This window comes from Sapajus apella, unplaced genomic scaffold, assembly GCF_009761245.1.
Source record: "Sapajus apella isolate SASKATOON/1434 unplaced genomic scaffold, GSC_monkey_1.0 scaffold44, whole genome shotgun sequence".
Classification (NCBI taxonomy): domain Eukaryota; kingdom Metazoa; phylum Chordata; class Mammalia; order Primates; family Cebidae; genus Sapajus; species Sapajus apella.
Genome location: NW_022436984.1, coordinates 4,896,194 through 4,916,744, shown reverse-complemented (window position 1 = coordinate 4,916,744; position 20,551 = coordinate 4,896,194). Strand labels below are relative to the sequence as shown.

At 48.7% G+C, this 20,551-nt stretch overlaps 1 protein-coding gene across 2 annotated transcripts in view; it reads right to left on the bottom strand.

Moving 5' to 3' along the window:
- EHD3 (EH domain containing 3) overlaps positions 1-18,599 on the bottom strand; it is a 37,040-nt gene extending 18,441 nt beyond the window's left edge. The window contains exons 1-3 of one of the 2 annotated variants that reach the window (XM_032239222.1): positions 17,330-18,599; positions 5,600-5,776; positions 956-1,053 (exon numbers count right to left, since the gene is read on the bottom strand). In XM_032239222.1, coding sequence (XP_032095113.1) covers positions 956-1,053; positions 5,600-5,776; positions 17,330-17,556 — 502 coding nt within the window. In that variant the 5' untranslated portion in view covers positions 17,557-18,599. Of the gene's footprint in view, positions 1-955; positions 1,054-5,599; positions 5,777-12,981; positions 13,582-17,329 lie in introns of those variants that run through there. The other variant, XM_032239223.1, reaches the window with a different exon arrangement.
- Between the last annotated feature and the right edge of the window lie 1,952 nt (positions 18,600-20,551).

Here is a 20,551-nt window from a genome sequence, read left to right as displayed (position 1 = left end):
GGGTGGATATGGCATCATCTGATTTTCTTGCTAGAGATACAACACATGGCACAGAAAGGGTAGGGGGCTATGCAGGACACTCGGCAAACTGTGGCAGGACAGGCTGGGGATGGGGGCCCAGAGCAGTTGCTTTTAGCTTCTGACAGCATCTGCCTAGCATTTTAGAACTAGAAAAAAGAAAACAATGATGAAAACGATGATGATCCATAACACCTCATGGTTACTAGGTGGTCATGCCAGCCAGAAAAGGCTTTTTATCTAAAGCATTTCTTTTAATCTTCAAACAACTCTAGAAGATGGATAGTACTACCCACCCCACCCCCCACCATTTTTCAGATAAAGTTACCAAAATTTAGAAACCTGCCAAGGGTCACTGTGCTAGGAGGTGGGAAAGGCAGGCTTAGAACCCTGCCAGCCTGACTCCAGAGTTCTGTCTCCTAACCACCACACCAGGCAACCTCATTTAATGAGCAATTACCCTGTATTATTCTGGAGTGAACAGTTTTCGAAGCGCTTTTACTACCTGGTTCCCTCCTCTTAGGACCCAGAGCACTGACTCTATTAAGCTGAATTTCTCTGTATGCATTTGGCTGTCCTGCAGAGCTGCAAGCTCCCCAGGAACTTAAGAAGCAAGCCAGGGTCAGGGCCATGGAAGGTACCTCTTGTAGCATGAATAAACCCAATGAAGTGAGGCTGATATTGATGTCTTCATTTTACAGATGGGAAAACTGAGGCCAACTGTCTCCTGAGCTATGGTGGACCTGAATTCCTCTCCCGACCCCTGCTGACCCCTGCCTAGGGCTGCCGCAGGTAAAATGATCCCACACAGCACAGGTGAAGTGCCGGCTGGCCAAGGAACAGCATGGCCCTGGGTGCTTCTCTTCTGGTATGTAACAGAGTGAACATGCCAGAACCATGAAGTCCACAGCCAACACCCCTTAGGTAGGTTGCTTACCCCGGCTGATCCTCTGCTTCTCCCCAGAGAGGATCCCTGGCGTGTCGATGACGCTGATGCTCTCCAGCACGGGGTTGGGTAGCTGGGCACACACAAACCTGCATGGGCAGAGGAAACCTGGGTGAGTACCCACCTTTCATGATCCAGCCCCATGATTCCAACCACCTGTCTTTCTCAGGTGAGCTGCAGGTGCATGCAGAGGGGTTCAGTTCGCCAGGGGCTTGCCCAGTGCAGGGCATGGCTGACAGCTGACCCAGGGCAGAACCCCAGTCTTCCTGCCTCTCCCCACATCCAGTGTTAGAGAGCTCTGCACCAGGGTGTGTTTGGTAAAATGTGTGACCAGCAGGGCTACTCCATAGCGACATCCCATCTTCATGTGTGACCAAAGCCTGGGTCTAATTCTATGGCCCTGTCTTTAGTTTGTCCTTGACCAGCTACCTCCCTGCCTTGAGTAACTCCACTTAGCTTGGCCCTCTCTAGGAACCTCAGCTTCTTTAGAGAGTCAATGAGAAGACCCCCTGCCTCCTCTTCCTATGAACCCCTAGGGACAAGCGAGGCAGGAGGGATTTCGAGGGTCTGTCCCAAAGCATCGCTGTACAGAGTCAGGGTCTGGGCATCCTCCTTCTGATCTGATCCTCGTGGGCAGAGTGGCTGTGCTTCTCTGTATAGGTCCTCATTGTAAATGGGTTATCATGCAACAGTAACTGAAGCCCTACTCTGTGCAAGATAATAGGCTGGGTGCCACGGCCAGAGGATCACAAGCCTGCCTGGCTTAAAATGCAGCCAGGCCAGAATCCCAGCCCCAGAAGTGAGTCTCACTCAGGATCTATGCTTTGAGGAAGCTCCCTGGATGATCGTGAGGCAGCTCCTACTGCTGGGGACACTAAGATGTCCAAACCTCGATCCCTGTCTCCAAGGGTCACGGCCTGGTGCAGGAGAGGAGGCCTACACATGGACAACCAGAATACACAGTGCAATGGGACCAGCACCCTGAGAGAAGTCAGATGAAATATTTGGAAGATTCAAGGCAGAGAGATGGCTTCCTGGAGGATGAGGCACTAGAGCTGGTCTTGAAGAATGGCAACCAACCAGGAACACATATTTGGGCATCTAAAGGCCAAACATCTCTATTACGATAGCAGTCAAGTGTAATTCAAGAGAAGAAAGGGAAGGGGAGCAGACAGAGGGTGTGAAATAGGACCACTCGGCAGCACAGAGACGGGAACCGGGAAATCTCAGGTGCAGCACCTTGCGGGGGCTGCAGCGAAGCTGGTGGCACATGCAAGAGGGCTCCTCCATGTCCCCTGTTGTCCTTTCAGTGGACATGCCTGGCAGACCCCCAGCCAACCTAAACATCCACCACTTCAGCTGCTGTGTGCTGCTGGAGAAAAATCTCAGAACCTCACGACTTCACAGGTGCCTGCAGAAAGCCACATTCTCTCATCATTCTTCCCTAGTGATGCATATTTCTCTCTCTCTCTCTCTGTCTCTCTCTCCTTCTCTCTCCCTCTCCCCCCCTTCCAGTATTTTCTGCCAGGAATGTCCTCTCTTTTTTACATTTTTGGTGTCATTCACTCATGATTTAATGGCAAGGTCAAATGTCAACTTTCCCACAAAGGCCTGGTCAGCCCTGCTCTTCCTCTTGCCTGGGTTACCACTGGCTCTTTCCACTTTTCTAAGGCTTGTGTCCACTGGACTGGATCAGCCTTATATTTCCCCACAGAGCAGAACCCCAGGCCGCTAGGGGGCTGGTGTCTATTGAAATAAACATGAATTCTACCCCTTAGCAAGGCACCTGGGAGGGAGCCAGGAGACACAGCCCCTCCTGTGGCCACAGTTCTTTCCTTATCAGTGTCTGCCCTCCAGGCCAGACAGCTGGTCACTCTGGAAATGCAGGATCTTGCCTGAGTCACCTTCATTTTATTCACTGAAGTCACAGATTTAGAAGGAGATTCAGGACCCCTTAATAATGTCACCTTTTATGTGCATGCTATTTGTTTCATAACACCTTCCTACATATTTTCTTTATAAATTATTTTTTTGTAAAATAAATGTACATGGTAAAAATAAAAACATGGTTCAGCAAGACATAAAATGAAATAGGAAGGTCTTTCTCTTCTCCATCCTTCTGCCCTCCTCAATTCCACTCCCTAAATGGAACCACTGTAGGCCGGGTACGGTGGCTCATGCCTGTAATCTCAGCACTTTGGGAGGCCGAGGCAGGCAGATCACTTGAGGCCAGGAGTTCGTGACCAGCCTGTCCAACATGGTAGAACACTGTCTCTACTAAAAATACAAAAATTAGCCGGGCATGGTGGCACATGCCTATAATCCCAGCTACTCGGGAGGCTGAGGCAGGAGAATCACTTGAACCTGGGAGGTAGAGGCTGCAATGAGCTGAGATCACACCATTGCACTCCAGCCTGGGTAACAGAGCAACACCCTGTCTCAAAAATAAATAAATAAAATAAAATAAAAAATGTAACCACTGTAAAGAATTATATAGTTTTTCCTTTCTCTCTCAGATTTTCTTCACACAATATTTGCAGGATTGGATTATGGCAATTTACATTTTATCACTTTCTACATGAAGATAATAATATTCAGAGGTTAAGTGTCTTTACCAAAGTAAACCACTCCCACCCAACCTCACACACACCTCCTGGTTTCAATGCATTTAACAATAGAGTTCATGAGGCTTGCTGGGTTTGATTAATGACATAAGAGCGCTCAGCTCTCAGGAATGCACCCAGCGTATGATGGCAATCATTTAAATTCTGTTATCATAATAGGCTATATGCTGTTACACATAATACAATACACTATATCATTATAAGCACAATTATCCGAAAATGGCATTAACCACTAAACCTGTACGCCTCTCTTGCAACAATCCCTGTTTCCTCTTGTTTTCCCTGGCTTTTCTCTTCCCTCCCCTGGGGTCCAGCCTCTCCTCTCTGCATTCAGATAGGACGATGCTCCTCAGCTGACTCACCATCACTGCAAACTCAACGTGTTCAAAATGAAACTCATTGCCTACTCCCTTGCTCAGATATCCCTGCTTCTGTTCATCTCTGCTGACTTGTTCTTCTGAATCATGCTCATCCCACCCCCTCCATTTCTGCATTTTAGCATCTTGGGCATCCAGGACCTCCTCACTCAGTTCCAGGTAGGAGAGACACCCCTGGACTCCAGGACGCCTGCCCCACTGCACCTTGCCACCGCAACTGCCTCCTCGTTCTTCCTAAACTGACCTCAGCTTCATTCTCGACACAAACTAAACCCCATGCCTGGGCCTCTCTCTCTGCCAGGCCAAGTTCTCGAGATTTCTCAGCGTGACCCCTCCTCTGCTCCCTGCTCTTGACCACTCAGAATTCCACATTTCATGCATGTGGTCCTCTTCCTATCCCTTTCTCAGACTGACTCCATGACACTATAGGAAAGGTCAAAGACAAGTTTGTAGCTTTATAAAAACTATTCTTTGGGATTAGAGACATTGAGAATCCTTTGGGCAATGAGTCTCAACTTCTACAACTGAAAAATGACCACAGCGGATGCCTATTCCATTCACCGAACAATTAAGAAATCAAATGAGACAAGACATGATAACACTGTCACTAACTAACCTGCTGATTACTATGTGCCAGGGATAGAATTCATGTTTTATTTCAGTAGACACCAGGCCCCTAGTGGCCTGGGGCTCTGTTCTGTGGGGAACAGAGTGTTTTCTGTTTATTATCCCACTTATTTCTCCGTTCACTCCTATTATCCTATTTTACAGATGGGAAAAATTAGCAAAAAAGAAGTTTTGCAACTTGTTCAAGATCCCCCGTATGAGGTGGGGTTTGAACCCAGGTCTATCTGAAGGCAAAGCCCATATTCATTACCTCTACTCTAAACACCTCCAATTAGAAAAAGTAGTTTTAAAATTATTTTCAAAGTATTTACCATGCACACGTGAAATTGGATTTATAAGTATAGGAAGTGTGAGCAGGGGATCAGCCTGCTTCTGATTAAGCAGAATAATTCATTTGAAGGCTCATATTAGTTTGCCAAGCATCTCTAGAGCTTTTTCTATTCAAATCATCATGATGATCTTGTATCTGCAAGGCTGAACTTGTCCCAGGGGAAGAGAGGTGACCTGTGCAAGGTCACTCACTTCATTTAGTGGAAGAGTTACTGCTCAAACCTAAGGCTTCCGTCTTAAGTCCAGGGTTCTTTCCACCAGGTAGAAACAATATCCATGAACAGAAAAGAGCCTTCGTCTGCCTCCTTCTAGTTGGATGCAAGTCCAGCCTTTGCCTGTTTAGGCAAATGCTGGGAAAGATATGGAACATCTTCCTCCGCTTTTACTAGGGGTAGGTGCAGAGTAGGGGAATGTGACCTAAGTTATTGTTGTATCCTTCCCTGCTTCCTGATAAGGAGGAATCAGCCTGGCCTCTGTGGCTCCTGCATCGCACAACTGACTCAGTTATACTCCCAGCAAGCAAGGGGCAACCTAGGTATGGAAAGACTGACAGGAGACTCCAGGTTTGGAAAAGGCACCAAGCCTCTCAAGATCCTACCTACTGTTCTTTCACATCCCATACTCCAAGAAGAAGAAAATAGAGCACCCCAAAGTGTTGTGTTCCCCTCCACACTCACCTGTTCAAGAAGGCATTGCCGAAGGCATTGAGTTTCCTGAAGGGTTTCTTGGGATCCACGACCAGGGCATTCCCAGGGATGATCCCCTCCATGTCTCCTTGCATCACCGCAATGAAGGAGTCCGTGGTGGGCTCAGGCCCAATCCTCATGCCTGGGAAATCCTGTTCCAGCAGGTACCTGGCAGGAAGGAACACAGTCATAATGCAGGTGTTCTGCTCAAGATCAACACAGCACGTCTCCTATATGGCAGACACCATGCAAGTCAGAGGGGAGGGCAGAGCCGCAGCAGCAGGATCTCATGGCTGAGAGAAAAGCTTGCTAGATAATGGAGTCCAAAGAACTTTGTAGAGGAGGTGGAATTTCAGCTGATCTTAAAATATTCTGTTTTTTGGTCCTTATCTTTTTCCTTTTCTCAATCAGTTGGGAGCTGGGGGGATGGAGGAGCAAGATTTCAGCTTAGAAACAAAGCTTGGATTGAAATGATTCTTACAAAGAGTATTACAGACTCCATAACTGAAAGTAACCTGCTGAGTACCCACACAAAGACATGGTTAGAACCAAACCATTTATAGACTCTGCTGACTTTTCACAGGTCTTTATTTAACCAGCTAGCTGTTTAATATAAAAATAGCTTATGTGATACAAAATACAAACAATATAAAAGGTACACTATGAAAAATGAATATCCATCTTATCCTACATTTTTAGTATCTGTATTTTGTACCCTGTATCCTTCTAGAAATGTATCCTTCTAGAAATGTCCCAGGCATACAAGTACTATGTTATTAAGTGCTCATACACATCCACACATTTATGATCTTATTTATTTATTTTTTTTAAGATGGAGTGTCACTCTGTCGCCCAGGCTAGAGTGCAGTGGTGTGATCTTGGTGCACTGCAACCTCCACCTCCCAGGTTCAAGTAAGTCTCCTGCTTCAGCCTCCTAAGTAGCTAGAATTACAGGTGCCCATCGCCATGCCTAGCTAATTTTTTTGGTATTTTTCATAGAGACGAGGTTTCGCCATTTTGGCCAGACTGATCTTGAGCTCCTGACCTCAGGTGATTGGCTCACCTTGGCCCCACAAAGTGTTAGGATTACAGGCATGAGCCACCATGTCCGGCCTGATCTTATTTTATTCTGAGACAGAGTTTCACTCTTGTCCAGGCTGGAGTGCAATGGCACAATGTCGACTCACTGCAACCACCGCCTCCCAGGTTCCAGCGATTCTCCTGCCTCAGCCTCCCGAGTAGCTGGGATTATAGGTGCCTGCCACCATGTCCTGCTAACTTTTTTTTTTTGTATTTGTAGTAGAGGCTGGGTTTTATCATGTTGGCCAGGCTGGTCTCGAACTCCTGACCTCAGGTGATCCACCTGCCTCAGCCTCCCAAAGTGCTGGGATTACAGACGTGAGCCACTGCACCCGGCTGCTTGATCTTTTTTTTTAACATAGAAGCAAACTACACTCCTTTCATTCTGTCTTTCTTGTCATTATCCATTTAATTCCAACTTTCAAAGAAGAGCCTACATTCAAAATGCCTTGTATAGTACCTGGCAAAAACAGATATTTTCAACAAATGAGTCTTCTCTTGTGCCCTTGGCTATTAGGTAATTTCATTACAAATGTAATAGTATATGGTGGGATTCCCCAATAGAGATTATAATTGTGCTATGTTTTTAAATATGTGTTTGGTTTTTTACCTGTGCTACCTAAATAGGTGTCAAAAGTTACCTTTTATCTGTCAATGCCTTCCTTCTGCACCCAACACACACACACACACTCCCCTGGCAACATACACATGCGTCGTAACCATGAAGGATGCTGTACTGTGAACAGGCAGGAATGTACAGACCCCGTGATGATTATAGGGATATGATCAATGCACATGTTTATTTTCATGCTTCATATGTTTAGGACATAGCAGGACAGATCTATTCCTCTTAATGACAATGCAGAATTCCATTCTATGGATTATTACTGGCTAATTTAAAGGCCACATTGCTGGTCATTTAAAATTTTACAAATAACTGAACTATTTCAATTCTTCCTAGATGGAAGAAAAATGGCAGTAGGGGAGTTTACACATTATCCCAACCAGAGAGGTAAACAAGAGGAAGGGAGTTTGTTTATTTTTAAGGAATGGTTTTAAACATGTTCTCTTTCTGTCCTTTAGTTGGGCCAGGAAGGGGCCAGAGGTCCAAGATCTGGTCCTGTTCACTCACTGTGCAGCCTCAGACAGGCGCCCTCCCCTCTCTGGGCCCCATCCTCTGTTCCCTTTAAGAGACTAGACAATGTGATAGCTCAGGTGCCTTCTGTTCTAAACATCTGCTTACTGAGGGATGCATTTCTGGGTGGTGCCCACCTGCAGTCACTCATACCTCTATAGCGCTGCCTCGGTGGTGGCCACTCCTGACCGGACAGGGGGATGGTAAGCAGACTGCTCCTCTGAGCTTCTGGCTGTAGCCCAGGAAGGCAGGTGACTCTCTGCTCTTCTCTGCACCTGAGTGGTGAGAGCCCAAAGTCCCCTGCCCCTCTACATAGCCCCCTTTAGAAGCCAAGAGGCACATGGCCAGACAGGGAATGTGAATGCCTCTAAGAGCCTGCCAGCCCTCCAGGAGCTCAGAACAGCTTGGAGCCAAGAAGCATGAGGCTGGGCTGAAGGAAGGAGCTCAGAACTACCTTGGATTGGGACTGGCCACAGGAAGGCCCTGGGCATCTTCCAAGACCTCGATGGACAGGAGCTAAGAGATGTTGCCCAACAAATGCAGGCCCTTGGGGTGAGCTCTCCCTGAGTGCTGAGAATCTCCCTCCTGCTTAAAACCTTGGAGGCCTGTAGTTATGCTTAGAGGGAAGAGCCAGGGGGCCCTCAGGAGAAGAGATGTCAAGACAGAGTCTGTTAGGTTGGGAAAGAAACTTGGTGATCTCCTGGTTGGTGGTCTTCAGCCTGCTGCACATCCCAGCCCCCTGTGGGGCTTTAGCTCTAGGTGTCTGGGCCCCAATCCCAGAGGTCCTCACTGCTCCATCAGGAGTAGGTCCTGGACACTGCTACTTCTCCAGGCTACCTAGCTGATTCTAGGTCCAGCCAGTGTTGGTAACCTACTCTGGACCCAGCCCTTCATGTGACTGAAACAACTGCTGACATTCCATGGCCTTTCCACAGGTGGCACATTATGCTAAATGTTTTGACAACAGCATCTCCTTCAGTTCTCACAGCAGCCCTACAGATAGGCAGGTACTGAGGAAACTGAGGATTAGACGGTTACATGGCTTCTCAAAGCTAAATAACTGTAACAGAGCTGGAATCCACACCCACATCAGCCTGACCAAATCCTTTACTCTTCAACTGTCTATTACCCTGAGGAAATCACTGCCCAGCGAACTGATGAGGCCCCACAGGCAGATAGGGCAGAGCTAGTACCAGAGGCCACATCACCAGGGCCCATGCCCTAGCTCTCTGCCCATCCTGTGGCTCCCTGGGTTGGGCCAGTGTGGGTGGACTGCAGCAGCAGGCATGGTCTGCACAGAGGAGCGGTGGCCAGGGAAGCTCTCAGGCCTTCCTCCCACTCATCAACATCCCATGTGTGTCTCTGAGCATCATTCTGAGCTGCGAGTTTACTCTGCGGTTCCATGGTAGTTAAAGGGAGGTTGCTATAGACTCTGTCCCCAAGGAGGAGTCTCGGCAGCCAGCCCTGGAGGAAGGAGCCGGAGCCCTCCTGTCCAAAGGCCACTCAGCATGCAGGGCACAGATAGGTTTCAGGTTGCCTTGGGAAGTCCCTCATCCCTCCAGAGCCCAGCCCAATAATCAGAGTGTGAGGGCAGAATCTCCTCTGGTAGGAGGATCACTTTGAAAGCTGGTGCTGAGAATGTGATGAGAGGGAATCCTAACAGCTGCACCCTTGGCTAGCACTTCCTGCTTTCTCAGAATACCTTATCCTTCAGAGCCTCCTGGGAGAGGCTGGGAATAATCTCAGATGCCTGGGGCCAGCCAACCTGCTTTCTCTTTCTTTCTTTTTTTTTTTTTTTTTTTTGAGCTGGAGTCTCACTCTGTTGCCAGGCTAGAGAGCAGCAGTGCAATCTCAGCTCACTGCAACTTCCATCTCCTGGGTCACTGCAACTTCCATCTCCTGGGTTCAAGTGATTCTCCTGCCTCAGCCTCCTGAGTAGCTGGGTCTACAGAGGTGCACCACCATGACCGGCTAATTTTTGTATTTTAAGTAGAGACGAGATTTCATCATGTTGGCCAGGATGGTCTCGATCTCTTGACCTTGTGATCCCCCTGCCTCGGCCTCCCAAAGTGCTGGGATTACAGGTGCCAACTTGCTTTCTCTAACCATGAGGGCTATGCTCTTTGGGGGTACTTAACTCAGGGAACCTCAGTACCTCCCTCAATAACATGGCAGGTAATCGTTCAGACTGACTGAGTACCTGCGACGTGCTGGGCATTGTTCTCAACTTTCCATGGGTTATCTCATTCCGCCTTCCCACATACTATGATGTGAGCACTATGCTCTTCCTCATCAAATGGACCTAATATGAAAACCCACCTCACAGGGTGTTCTGAGGATTAAATTTTTTGCAGACATTAAGCATTTAACCACTACCTTAAATTCCCTAGATTATCACTCCAATTGATGGAGGAGGAGATAAAGGTTTAACAATGTGTGCTCAGTAAATAGTAAATGCACTCAGTACATTGTCACAGGACTAGGATTTAAACCTGGCATTTGGATTTGAGTTCACGCTTCGAAGCACTACACTCACTCTCCTTTCCTGCCTCGACCAGGAAATGCAGCCTGAGTACAGGCCAAAAGCGTCGAGCTCTCTTTTAGAACAATGAGTGGGACAAGAAGACCACAAGGAAACACGGCTTGGCAGGAGGCAGGCAGGGCCAGGCCTTGGAGGAGAGGTGAGGCTTTGTGGCCCACAGACACAGGAGGATTGTCATCTCTATAAATATCAGCCGTTGGGTTCCCTGCTTGGCCTCAGTGACTGGGGTGTGGCATCCCAAAGCTGCTCCTATCATGTGATCAGAGCAGGTCCCTAGCCCCATGGGCTCTAAAAGGACACTTTTGGAATTTACAAACAGTAGGGCAAGATTACCCTGCCAAGCAACCCTTCCTGAGAAAGATTCCACCCTGATCGGGAAACCCCATCCATCTTTGCCTGCCCGGGCACCTAACCAGGCGAGTGTGTAGATGAGAATCCCTAAGCAGGGCTCTGCAAGGGAGTGGCAACAGTGGGGTGCGGGAAGCAGGGATCTTCAAAGGCCCCAGGGACAGCGGAAACACAGAAGGCTGAAAAGAACCATTCTGAGGCAGCCTCAAAAACGCCCAGAATGAACAGGGCCAAACAACAGTGATGAAGGGTCATCCTCACACAGGCGTCTTAAATTCCATGGAAGAGGGACGTGGTGTTCTCAGCAGATGAGTGAAGGATTCCCAGCCTAGCAGGGTGGTTTCTGGGGAAGTTACAGGGCCGCAGCCCGAAGTGGTCAGGCAAGGTCCTGGGGGTTTGTCCTGCTAAACCCACATGATCCAAAACTTGCTGACCACACATGGGTCTGGGGAAACACTGGGTCTAATGAGGCCACCAGCAAGTCCAGGAAGCACAGGCTGGCAGGGTAGATTCTCAGGGACATTTGGGTATGGCTTACAGCAGCGGGTGCCTTTGTAACAAAGCCACCACTGTGTTCAGAAAGGAAAGATCTATTGAGGAATCTCATGCACTGATTCTTTATGGGAAGCAATACAGATTGCCTCTGTTGCCAGGAGAAAGCATTCCCACAGCAGTGTAAAAAAAGAAAAGTTAATTCAGGCCTGGGTGGGAACAGCTGAGACGGGGCTGCACGAGAATGAAGGGGGACAGGACAGGCTGAGTCCAGGATGATAATACTGCCCTGTCAGCCTCATGGGGTTTGAGGGAGACTGTAGGGCACCCCATAGACCCAAGCAAGGAAGTGGATGGGAGACTCTCCACGGCCAAGCTGAGGCATGAGTCAGCTCTGTGTTCCCTGGAGCAGCCATAACTGGCCCTGTTGATAGCACCCTCAGCCATGCGATGAAGGAATTCCAGCACAAAGGAGAATCTGGTGGCCAGATAGCCCAGCCTTCCTGTGACAGGCCAGCCTGCCCAGGGCACTACCCGCACCATCCCCAGAGCTCAGCACTGTGACTCTTGTCCAGCCCGCCCCTTTGTGCTGGAGAAGGGCCTCCCCCCACCTTCCTGAAGGTCTGCCTCTAAGTCTCATGTTAGAGAATCCGCTGGAGAGAGGAGAGGAAATGATAAAGCCCCATGCGTGGTGCCTGGGGCACAACTGCTGCTAAATTGGTTCTGCCTCCTTCCGAATCCCATCAGTAACGCTGCGAGGCGGTTATTACTGTCCACATCGTATGGATAAGGAAATTTCGGGTCAGAAAGGGGGGTGGCCTGACCTGTCAGGCCTTCCTAACCAGGTCTCTGGGCAGGAAGTGGTGGAGCTGGAATCTGCTGACTTGGGCTGTGTTCCATGGCCTTCGTCCCCTGTCAGTGGGAATGGGAGGGAGAGCTTTTCCCAAAGGTCTTTCTCCTCCCAGTAAATGTTTTTCCTGATGACCGCCAGGCACCTGACTTTCCAGGCAGCTCCTAAGCCAGGCCAAGGCAGGCAGACACAGTTACTCTGGCCTAAGGCTTTCTGCTCCCTTATGTAACACTCAGGCCTTGTAAGAAGCAGGTGGGTTTTCACCCAGGCCCCTTTAGAGACCCAGCAGATCAGAACCCTGACAGAAAAAGAGCTGGTGCACCCTCACCCTCTTGGAAAGCAACTGCGAAATATGACTCTTACTATGACATCCCCTGGCCTTGGTGGGGGGACAGGGCTGAAGATGGTACAGGGACTGTGCCTGGCAGGATGGACTTTGCACTGAGTGGGTCTACTGGGGTAGTGGCCCTCTTACTCTAACGCCTTGGCTTTCTGGAGAATCATCTTTCCCAGCACGGTGGCACTGTAATGCCTGGAGTGGGGATGTCAGGGTGGTGATGTGAGCTGGTGCAGCCACAGGCAAATGTCAAATCACCTTTGGGGAGGGAGGTTGCAGAGTCTCCCAAAGTTGGAGAGGCTGAAAGGGCCAGCTCAGTAGCCCTCACGGTAGACTCTCATTCCAGCAGCCCCACCATGTGCTCATGCCTCGGAATCCACGTCACACAATAGAAGGCCTGTGCAGCCCTCCAGACCAGCCCAGTCTCCCTACGGAGCCCAGGGCAGCTTAGCTCTGCAGCCCCAGGCCCCACAGCGAACCCGCTAGAGCCTCTACCTCAGCCCTGCCAAGGCCCAGGGAGGCCTCCCTCATGGCCCGTGGAAGTACCCAGGCCTTCCTTCCTTAGCCCCTGGAGCAGCCAGCTACTCACCTCCGCTACCTGCAGAATAAGGGGCCACAGAAGTAGACAGTGAGGAGTGACCAAGGATCAGATGGTCCAAGGAAGAAGTGATTCAAGGCTGCATGCCAGCCAGAGAAATAGCCAAGGGAGAAGAATAGCAGAGGCAGGAGGAAAGGCTGCCATGGCCAGTGAGACACAGAGCTACTATACTCCAAAGAGGCAGCCTGTGTTGGAGAGGGCAGCTGCCAAGCCAATTTACTGTTTATTTTATTACTCTGTGTTGCCGGGCCTTAGGCCAGGGAAGTTATTTCAGGCAGAGATCACAGCACATTAATAAGTTATTAGAAGAATGTCCTTTTCTGTGTGTACTTCCTGAGACAAGAATTAGACCCCGTGGCAAGCACATAGAACAAAGAGATGGACGCTCAGGGGCAAAACGCCAAGAGCTGGGGGAATGAAGAGGCAAGGCTTTGTTTCCGAGGAAAAGGTCCCTCACAGGTTCAGGCCTGGGATGGAGACAAGAATCAACGTGAGAGGCAGGGATGGGAGAAGAAAGTGAAGGAGGCCTTCTGAGACCTAGGCAGGGACGCGCTCACCCACCCCAGAGCAGCCTTACTCGCCCTGGGGAAGGGATGGTCAACTTACCCTCTTGGAAAGCAACTGCGAAATATGACTCTTAATAGAAAAATTTTTAAGTTAAAAAATAATTTAAACAAAACTCTGCCTAACCCTTGACCTGGCAATAATTCAAGAAAACATATAATATAGGAAAAAATATTACGCACATATTCAGAATGATTCTAAGATAACAAAAAAATTAGAAACAACCTAAAACATCCAAAAGAAGATTAAGTAAATGAAGATTTGTAGATACACACAATGAAATAGTATGCAGTTGTTAAAAATAATGCTTATAAGATGGGAAATGTTCAAGCTATAAGAAAAAAAAAAAAAAAAAAAAACACTGGACACAGTGCCTCATGTTTGTAATCCTCAATTCTTTGGGAAGCCAAGGTTGGTGGATCACCTGAGATCAGGAGTTAGAGACCAGACTGCTCAACATGGCGAAACCCCAGCTCTACTTAAAATACAAAAATTAGCCAGGTGTGGTGGGCATCTGTAATCTCAGCTACTTGGGATGCTGAGGTAGGAAAATAGCTTGAACCCGGAAGGCAGAGGAGCTGAGACTGCGCCATTGCACTCCAGCCTGGGTGACACAGTGAGATTCCAACTCAAAAACAAAAGCAAACAAGCCAGCATGCAAAATTATGTGTACAGCATATTCTCAACTGTACTATAAAATAGCTACAAAAATACTAGAAATATATTTTACATATAAATTATATGCTTTATATATAATTTTTTTTTTTTGAGATAGAGCCTTTCTCTGTTGCCAGGCTGGAGTGCAGTGGCACAATCTCAGCTCATTGCAACCTCTGCCTCCTGGGTTCAAGCAATTATTCTCCTGCCTCAAATTCCAGAGGAGCTGGGACTACAGGCACGCACCACCACACCCGGCTAGTTTTTGTATTTTTTTTTTTAGTAGATATGGGGTTTCACCATGTTGGCCAGGATGGTCTCGATCTGTTGACCTCATGATCCACCTGCCTCGGCCTCCCAAAGTGCTGGGATTACAGGTGTGAGCCACCATGCTCAGCCTAAATACGTTTTATATATAAATTAAAATAGCTTCTCCTAAGTCATGGGATTATGGATGACGTTTTTTCTTCTTTATTCTTTTCTATATTTTCCAATTAAAAACAACTGTTTATTGGATTTTATGAGAAAGAAGAAAAATACATGATTTGGTTCTGGAGGGTTCCCTGTGTTACGACCCCTCCTATGGTGCTGGCTGACACTCCCTCAAAGGGAGGCTGCTTTTGATGCATGAGCTAAATTCCGTCGCTGACATGAGTGGGGAGAGGGAACTCTTGCACATGGAGGATAAGAAAGAAGAGTGATCTGCCTCTCCAGTCTTGCTGGCTCCCTCAGATAAGGAATCATCTGTGGCAATTTGAATCTGCCACTTTCTTAGACCCAGTTAACAGCCAGCGATGACTCAGGCAAAGCCTAGAGAGTGTCTCAGACAAAAGGCACTTAAACCTGTCTGCTGCTTGGGCATCCTTGTCTTTCCCCATCTTCCCTCCCATTCTGCAAAATGTCTGCTGGGAACCTCCTATAGCTGAGACCTGGGGGAGGCCCCAGATATGCTAAGGCATAGATGCTGTCTGGTCAGTGCTCATACTCCAGGAAGGAGAAGCTCCAGCTAACGTATGAAAGGTTATAATAACGTATGTCCAGAGAGCCAGGGAAGGCTGTGAGAGAGCAGAGGCCATCTGCAAATGGCCCGCACTTCTGTTGAGGCATGAATGGGCCAAATGGAGGACAGGGCTCACAAAGGAAACCTTGCACACAACCCAGGCAGCTTTGAAGTGCCTTTGGCTGCAATGGGTGCTTAATAAAATAAGAAGCATGGCTTAGATCAGGGGTTCCCACCCTAAGATCCAAAGATGGCCCTTGGACCCCCAACATTATTGGGATATATATACATTTTTCTAAAAATAGAAAGTTAAGAAGCAACTGATTAGATTACTAAACATACAAGAGCCTACAGGCCCTTCACCTCCAGATCCCAAACTACTTCAGAAATCACTTGGCTTCTTGGGTGCAGTGGCTCATGCCTATAATCCCAGCACTTTGGGAGGCTGAGGCGGGCGAATCATGAGGTCAGGAGTTGGAGATCAGCCTGACCAACATGGTGAAACCCCATCTCTACTAAAGATACAAAAAATTAGCCAGGCATGGTGGTGGGCACCTGTGATCCCAGCTACTTGGGAGGCTGAGGCAGGAGAATCGCTAGAACCTGGGAGGCAGAGGTTGCAGTGAGCTGAGATTGCACCACTGCCTCCAGCCTGGACAACAGGGCAAGACTGTTTAAAAAAAAAAAAATCACTTGGCTTCTCAAAGCTTCTGAGCCCTAGGCTATGCACTCCACAAGGACAAACTCAATGTGGTGTTGTGTTGAGACATGACCTATTGGCATGGTGCTACTTCCAGAAGGCTTGCATTACAAGGTTGATGTTAGAGAAAATTAGCACCTAGACAATTAGTAACTAGACTGTTAACTTTTCTGCTCTCCTCACCAAACAAAGCACAGCATTTTGCATGTTGCAGACGCTCAAAGAACCGATGAATAGGAACAAGAATACCCCTGCTTTCCAAGCCCTCTGCAGGAAATGAGCATACTTGACTTTGAGGGGCCACCAAACTCCATTCTCAGGCTGTGGGAGCCTGACTCTTAAGACAGAGGGCCACAGCACTCTCAACAGTTTGGAATGGCTGTAAAAGAGGCCAAGAAAAATGGCTGGCCTTGAAGGTTGGGAGGATTGAGGACCAGAGAGGAGCCTGTTCTCTAAAGACAGGAAGGATTCTCATCACTCTTGTGGACCTCTCTGAATTCAGGGCAAACAAATTGACTTCTTGAGCCTCCCTCCAGCCCAAGGATTCTGTAATTTAAGGGAATGGATGACTCACTCTCAGAGTTACAGGCGTTAAGCCAACCAGCTCCTCACATGCATCTGGGACTTGCATCCCAGGTCTGCTGCCCACTCTTTATACGGCTCTGAACAATTCATTTAACTTCTCTGCACCTCAGTTATGTCACCTGCAAAGTCAGGAACTGGATGAGACAATGCCAATATCCCTTCCATCTCTAAGAGACTTTAATATTATTATTGAGTCATTAAGAGGAAATAAGAGAAAGAAAAAAAAAAAGCATTCTGCTTCTGGACCCTGCTTCTGTTGAGTTTCCAAGATACACACATAGGAGCTCTGCTTTAGAGGAGAAAATCATAAAAGGAGGACAGGTAGCATCCCCGGGCCACCTCTGTTCCCAGGCCTGCTCCTGTCAGAGCTCAGCTGCAACCGTGAGGCCCCCATGTGAGTGCCAAGCCCCCTTGAAAAGAAAGGGAAGAGGTTTTGCCGGTGAATAATGTGTTCCTAAAAAGTGAAGATGTAAGATATCCCCACCAACATAAGGCTCTCCAGAGACCAGGAGCTCCCCCACGGTGCCTCCTGGGCCTCGGTTTCATCATCCATAAGATGGGGAGACCAGAAATGGCTTTACACTTTAGTACTTCAGGTTGACCACTAGAGCCCAAGGGTCAAGTACAGTGGACAGGCATTGGATAGGTTGGGGAGGGAGACCAGCAAAAATTGTGGGGTAAGCTTTTGACGCCTGCACAAACACACCTCTTCAGAGCCCTCAACTGAAGGCTTCCCATTGGTCCCCTGGCAGGGGTGGAGCACCAGGAGTGACCAGAGGGACTAAGCGCCGGGCACTGACCGGGGTGGGCTGCCGGACCCTGGGCCCGCTCACCTGATGAAGGTGGTCTTCCCCGTGGAGTACTGGCCCACCAGCAGAACCATGGGCTTGTTGTCAAAGTCGGCATCCTCCAGGGCGGGCGAGTGAAATTCGTGGAAGCGGTAATGCTCTTCCAAGGGCAGCAGCTTGCTCTTGTAGAGTTTCTTGAGCCCCTCGCTCACTGTCTGGAAGACCTCGGGGTCCTTCCTCCGGCGGTCGTCAGTACCCAGCCAGCTGAACATCGCGGCGGCTGCTCGCCCCCGGCACGCAGCCTTAGGGTAAGGCTCCTCCTCAGGGGAAGATGCCTCGCAAGGCCGGTCCGCCGGGCTCTGAGCCGCGCCGCCGCCTCACCCAAGCGCCGGGCTCAGCCGCACCATGGCCCGGGCACGCGGCTAGCGGGGCAGGGAGCGCACTCTTTCCCTGCTCCTGGGACCAAGCCCAGCCGCCGCTGCGTCCAGCAGCCCAGGCGGGAGGGAGGATAAATGATCTGGGCTGGAGGAGGAGTGGGTGCAGTCTTCGAAATTAAAGCCGAACCTGCAAGGAAACTGCCAGATGACGGGGTCCGAAGCCAGGGTCCCCGATCGGCCCCCAGCCCTCGCCTGCTCTGCTCTGCTCTGCTCTGCTTGCAGCAAGGGATGCTTTGGCTCCGCTCCTGCCGGACTGAGGCGGCTCAGGGGAGGCGGCGACGCTGCCCAGCTCGCGGACAGCTCCGCATCCGCAGCAGCATCCTGCAGCCCCAGGCGCTGGTTTAAATGCCAGCTGGGCAGGAAGCCGGCGCGCGGAGGAAGTCCCCGAGTACTGGCAAGGCCGAGCTGGCCCCACGGTCCAGGCGACGGGAAGCAGCTCAGGGCGCCGCCATGTTTGTGGGCAGGCGCTCTGCTCCAGACCTGCCGCAGTGCCTGGTGAGGGATGCTGACCCAGTCCAGTGGGAGAGCGCCCGTGTCTCAGTCCCCGCCTCTGGGGCTTCGATTTAGGAACAGCGCCCTCTCAGGGACGGCTGCGAAGACTGAGCTGACCTAGTCATCACCCTCCCTGCCTTGAATCCCCTCTCCTTCAGTTGCTGATGCTGATGCCAATTCCCTAGGAAAACAGGTACTCTAATATTTGCGGATTTTTCTTTTTTTTTTTAAGGCATGGAAAAAAAGGATCCACTATCAGGTTACACAAAATAAACAAAACTGTCACTACCCAAACTTTTAGCTAGGCTTAGGGTGAAGTCCAAATCATTCCCATTTATTTATTCATTTATCCCAACAAAACGAAACAAGCCAGCAAGCAAAATCCCTGCAAGTATTGGGTATTTATTATGGGGCAGATACAATTTTGGTGACTGTGGATACAGAAATGAGTGCTGTGCAGACTCTCTCTTCCGGGAACTCCAGTGAAGGCAGACTTTAAAGAGGAGGCATGAGCAGAGGGCCATGGGAACACAGGGAGGAGTCACTGCTTTTTTGTGGCTAATTTAAGGAAGGCTTCACAGAAAGCATGACTGTAAGCTGGATCCTAAATGATGAATTGACATTCATTACTCTAGAAGAGTAAGGAGCATTTGCAAAGGCTTGAGGAATATGGGAGAACTTGGTGTGTCCAAGGCAAAGCAAACAGTTTGGCATAGCTGGAGTGTAGGGTTTAGGGAGGTGGAAGAGAGTGAGGGAGGCCAAGCCTGAAAGGCTTTGCTGGAGATGGGAAACCAATAACAATACTATTACTAATCATTGTTACATCAACAAAATGCTCAGCATGTGCAGAGGCCTGGGCTAAGTTCTCAGTGAATGTTGTTATATTTAACCTTCATGGCAGATCATGTTACCTCCAGCATCATACCAAGGGGAGTGAGTGGGAACACTGGCCAGATGTAGGAAAAAGCAGTGATTGCGTGTAGAGAATTTAAACCCAATAATAAATTGGCTGAAAGTCAAGCTCCTTTGTACTGGCACCATTCTAAACAGTGCAGTGATAAAACACTGCTCCCTGCCCAGGCTGATGGCTCCCACTACTCTCCCTTTCACAGATGAAGAAGGAGCAGGCTATGGACCAGGCAGGGACTGCAATACCAAGAGCAGTGTCGGGGGAGGGACTGGAGTAGCAAAAGAGGTTGGAGGCTGATATGGTTTTGCTGTGTCCCTGCATAAATCTCATCTCTAACTGTAATCCCCATAATCCCCACGTGTCTAGGGAGAGAGCTAGTGGGAGGAGAGTGGATCGTGGCGACAGTTTCTTTAATGCTGTTTTCATGATAGTGATTGAGTTCTCATGAGAGCTGATGGTTTTATAAAGGGATCTTCCTGCTTTGCTCCGCACACTTCTCTCTCTTGCTGCCTTGTGAAGAAGGATGTGTTTGCTTCCCCTTCCACCATGATTGTAAGTTTCCTGAGTCCTCCCCAGCCATGCAGAACTGTGAGTTAATTAAACCTTTTTCCTTTATAAATTACTCAGTCTTGGGTATTTCTTCATAGAAGTGTGAAAATAGACTGATACAGAAGCCAGGACACCATTTAGGAAACGATTCCAAAACTTAATAGATAGCAGCAATGGGATTGGAGAAAAGGTCAAACTCAAAAGATTTTTTCATGGCATGCAATTGTCAGATCTTGGTAAGTGACCAAAAAAAGAGTATATAAGGGTGAGGCACAGTCTAGGATGATTTTGAATTTTCTACTGAAGGGGACGAGGTAGTCAGAGAAGCAATTCCACTAATTAGGGGAGGCAGAGACAGAGAGCTGATTTAGCAGGCAGAGATAATGTGTTCAATCTAAAATATGTTACTTTTGAAGTGCCTGCAGGAGCTTCAAGAGGAGTATGGTGAAGCTGCAGGGATTTCAGGGGAGGGGATTTCAGGGATTTCAGAGGCCAGTGCTGAATAGAATTTCCTTAGTTTCATCTCAGATCTCCCAACTCCCTCCTTGAACCCCAAAACTGATCACCTCTTGTTGAGAAAGTACTCAGATTAATATTTTACCCTTGGTGTTTACATTACTACCAATATATGAACCTAAGGAGTAATATTAAAGATATGTAGTAACTCACAAGGCATGAGAATCAAACACCCATAACAGAAACTGGCCTTCCTAATGTAGCAAAAGTTGAGGCCCCGTGCCATACCTGGTGTTAATACAGTGGTGTCTGGATCTTGGAGAGGTCTGGGCCTGTCCCCAGGGAGAGATCAGGATGGCCAGTATGACAGGAAAGAAATCAAGGGTACCCATTATGGAAATATTTCAAGATTTTTGTAATCAG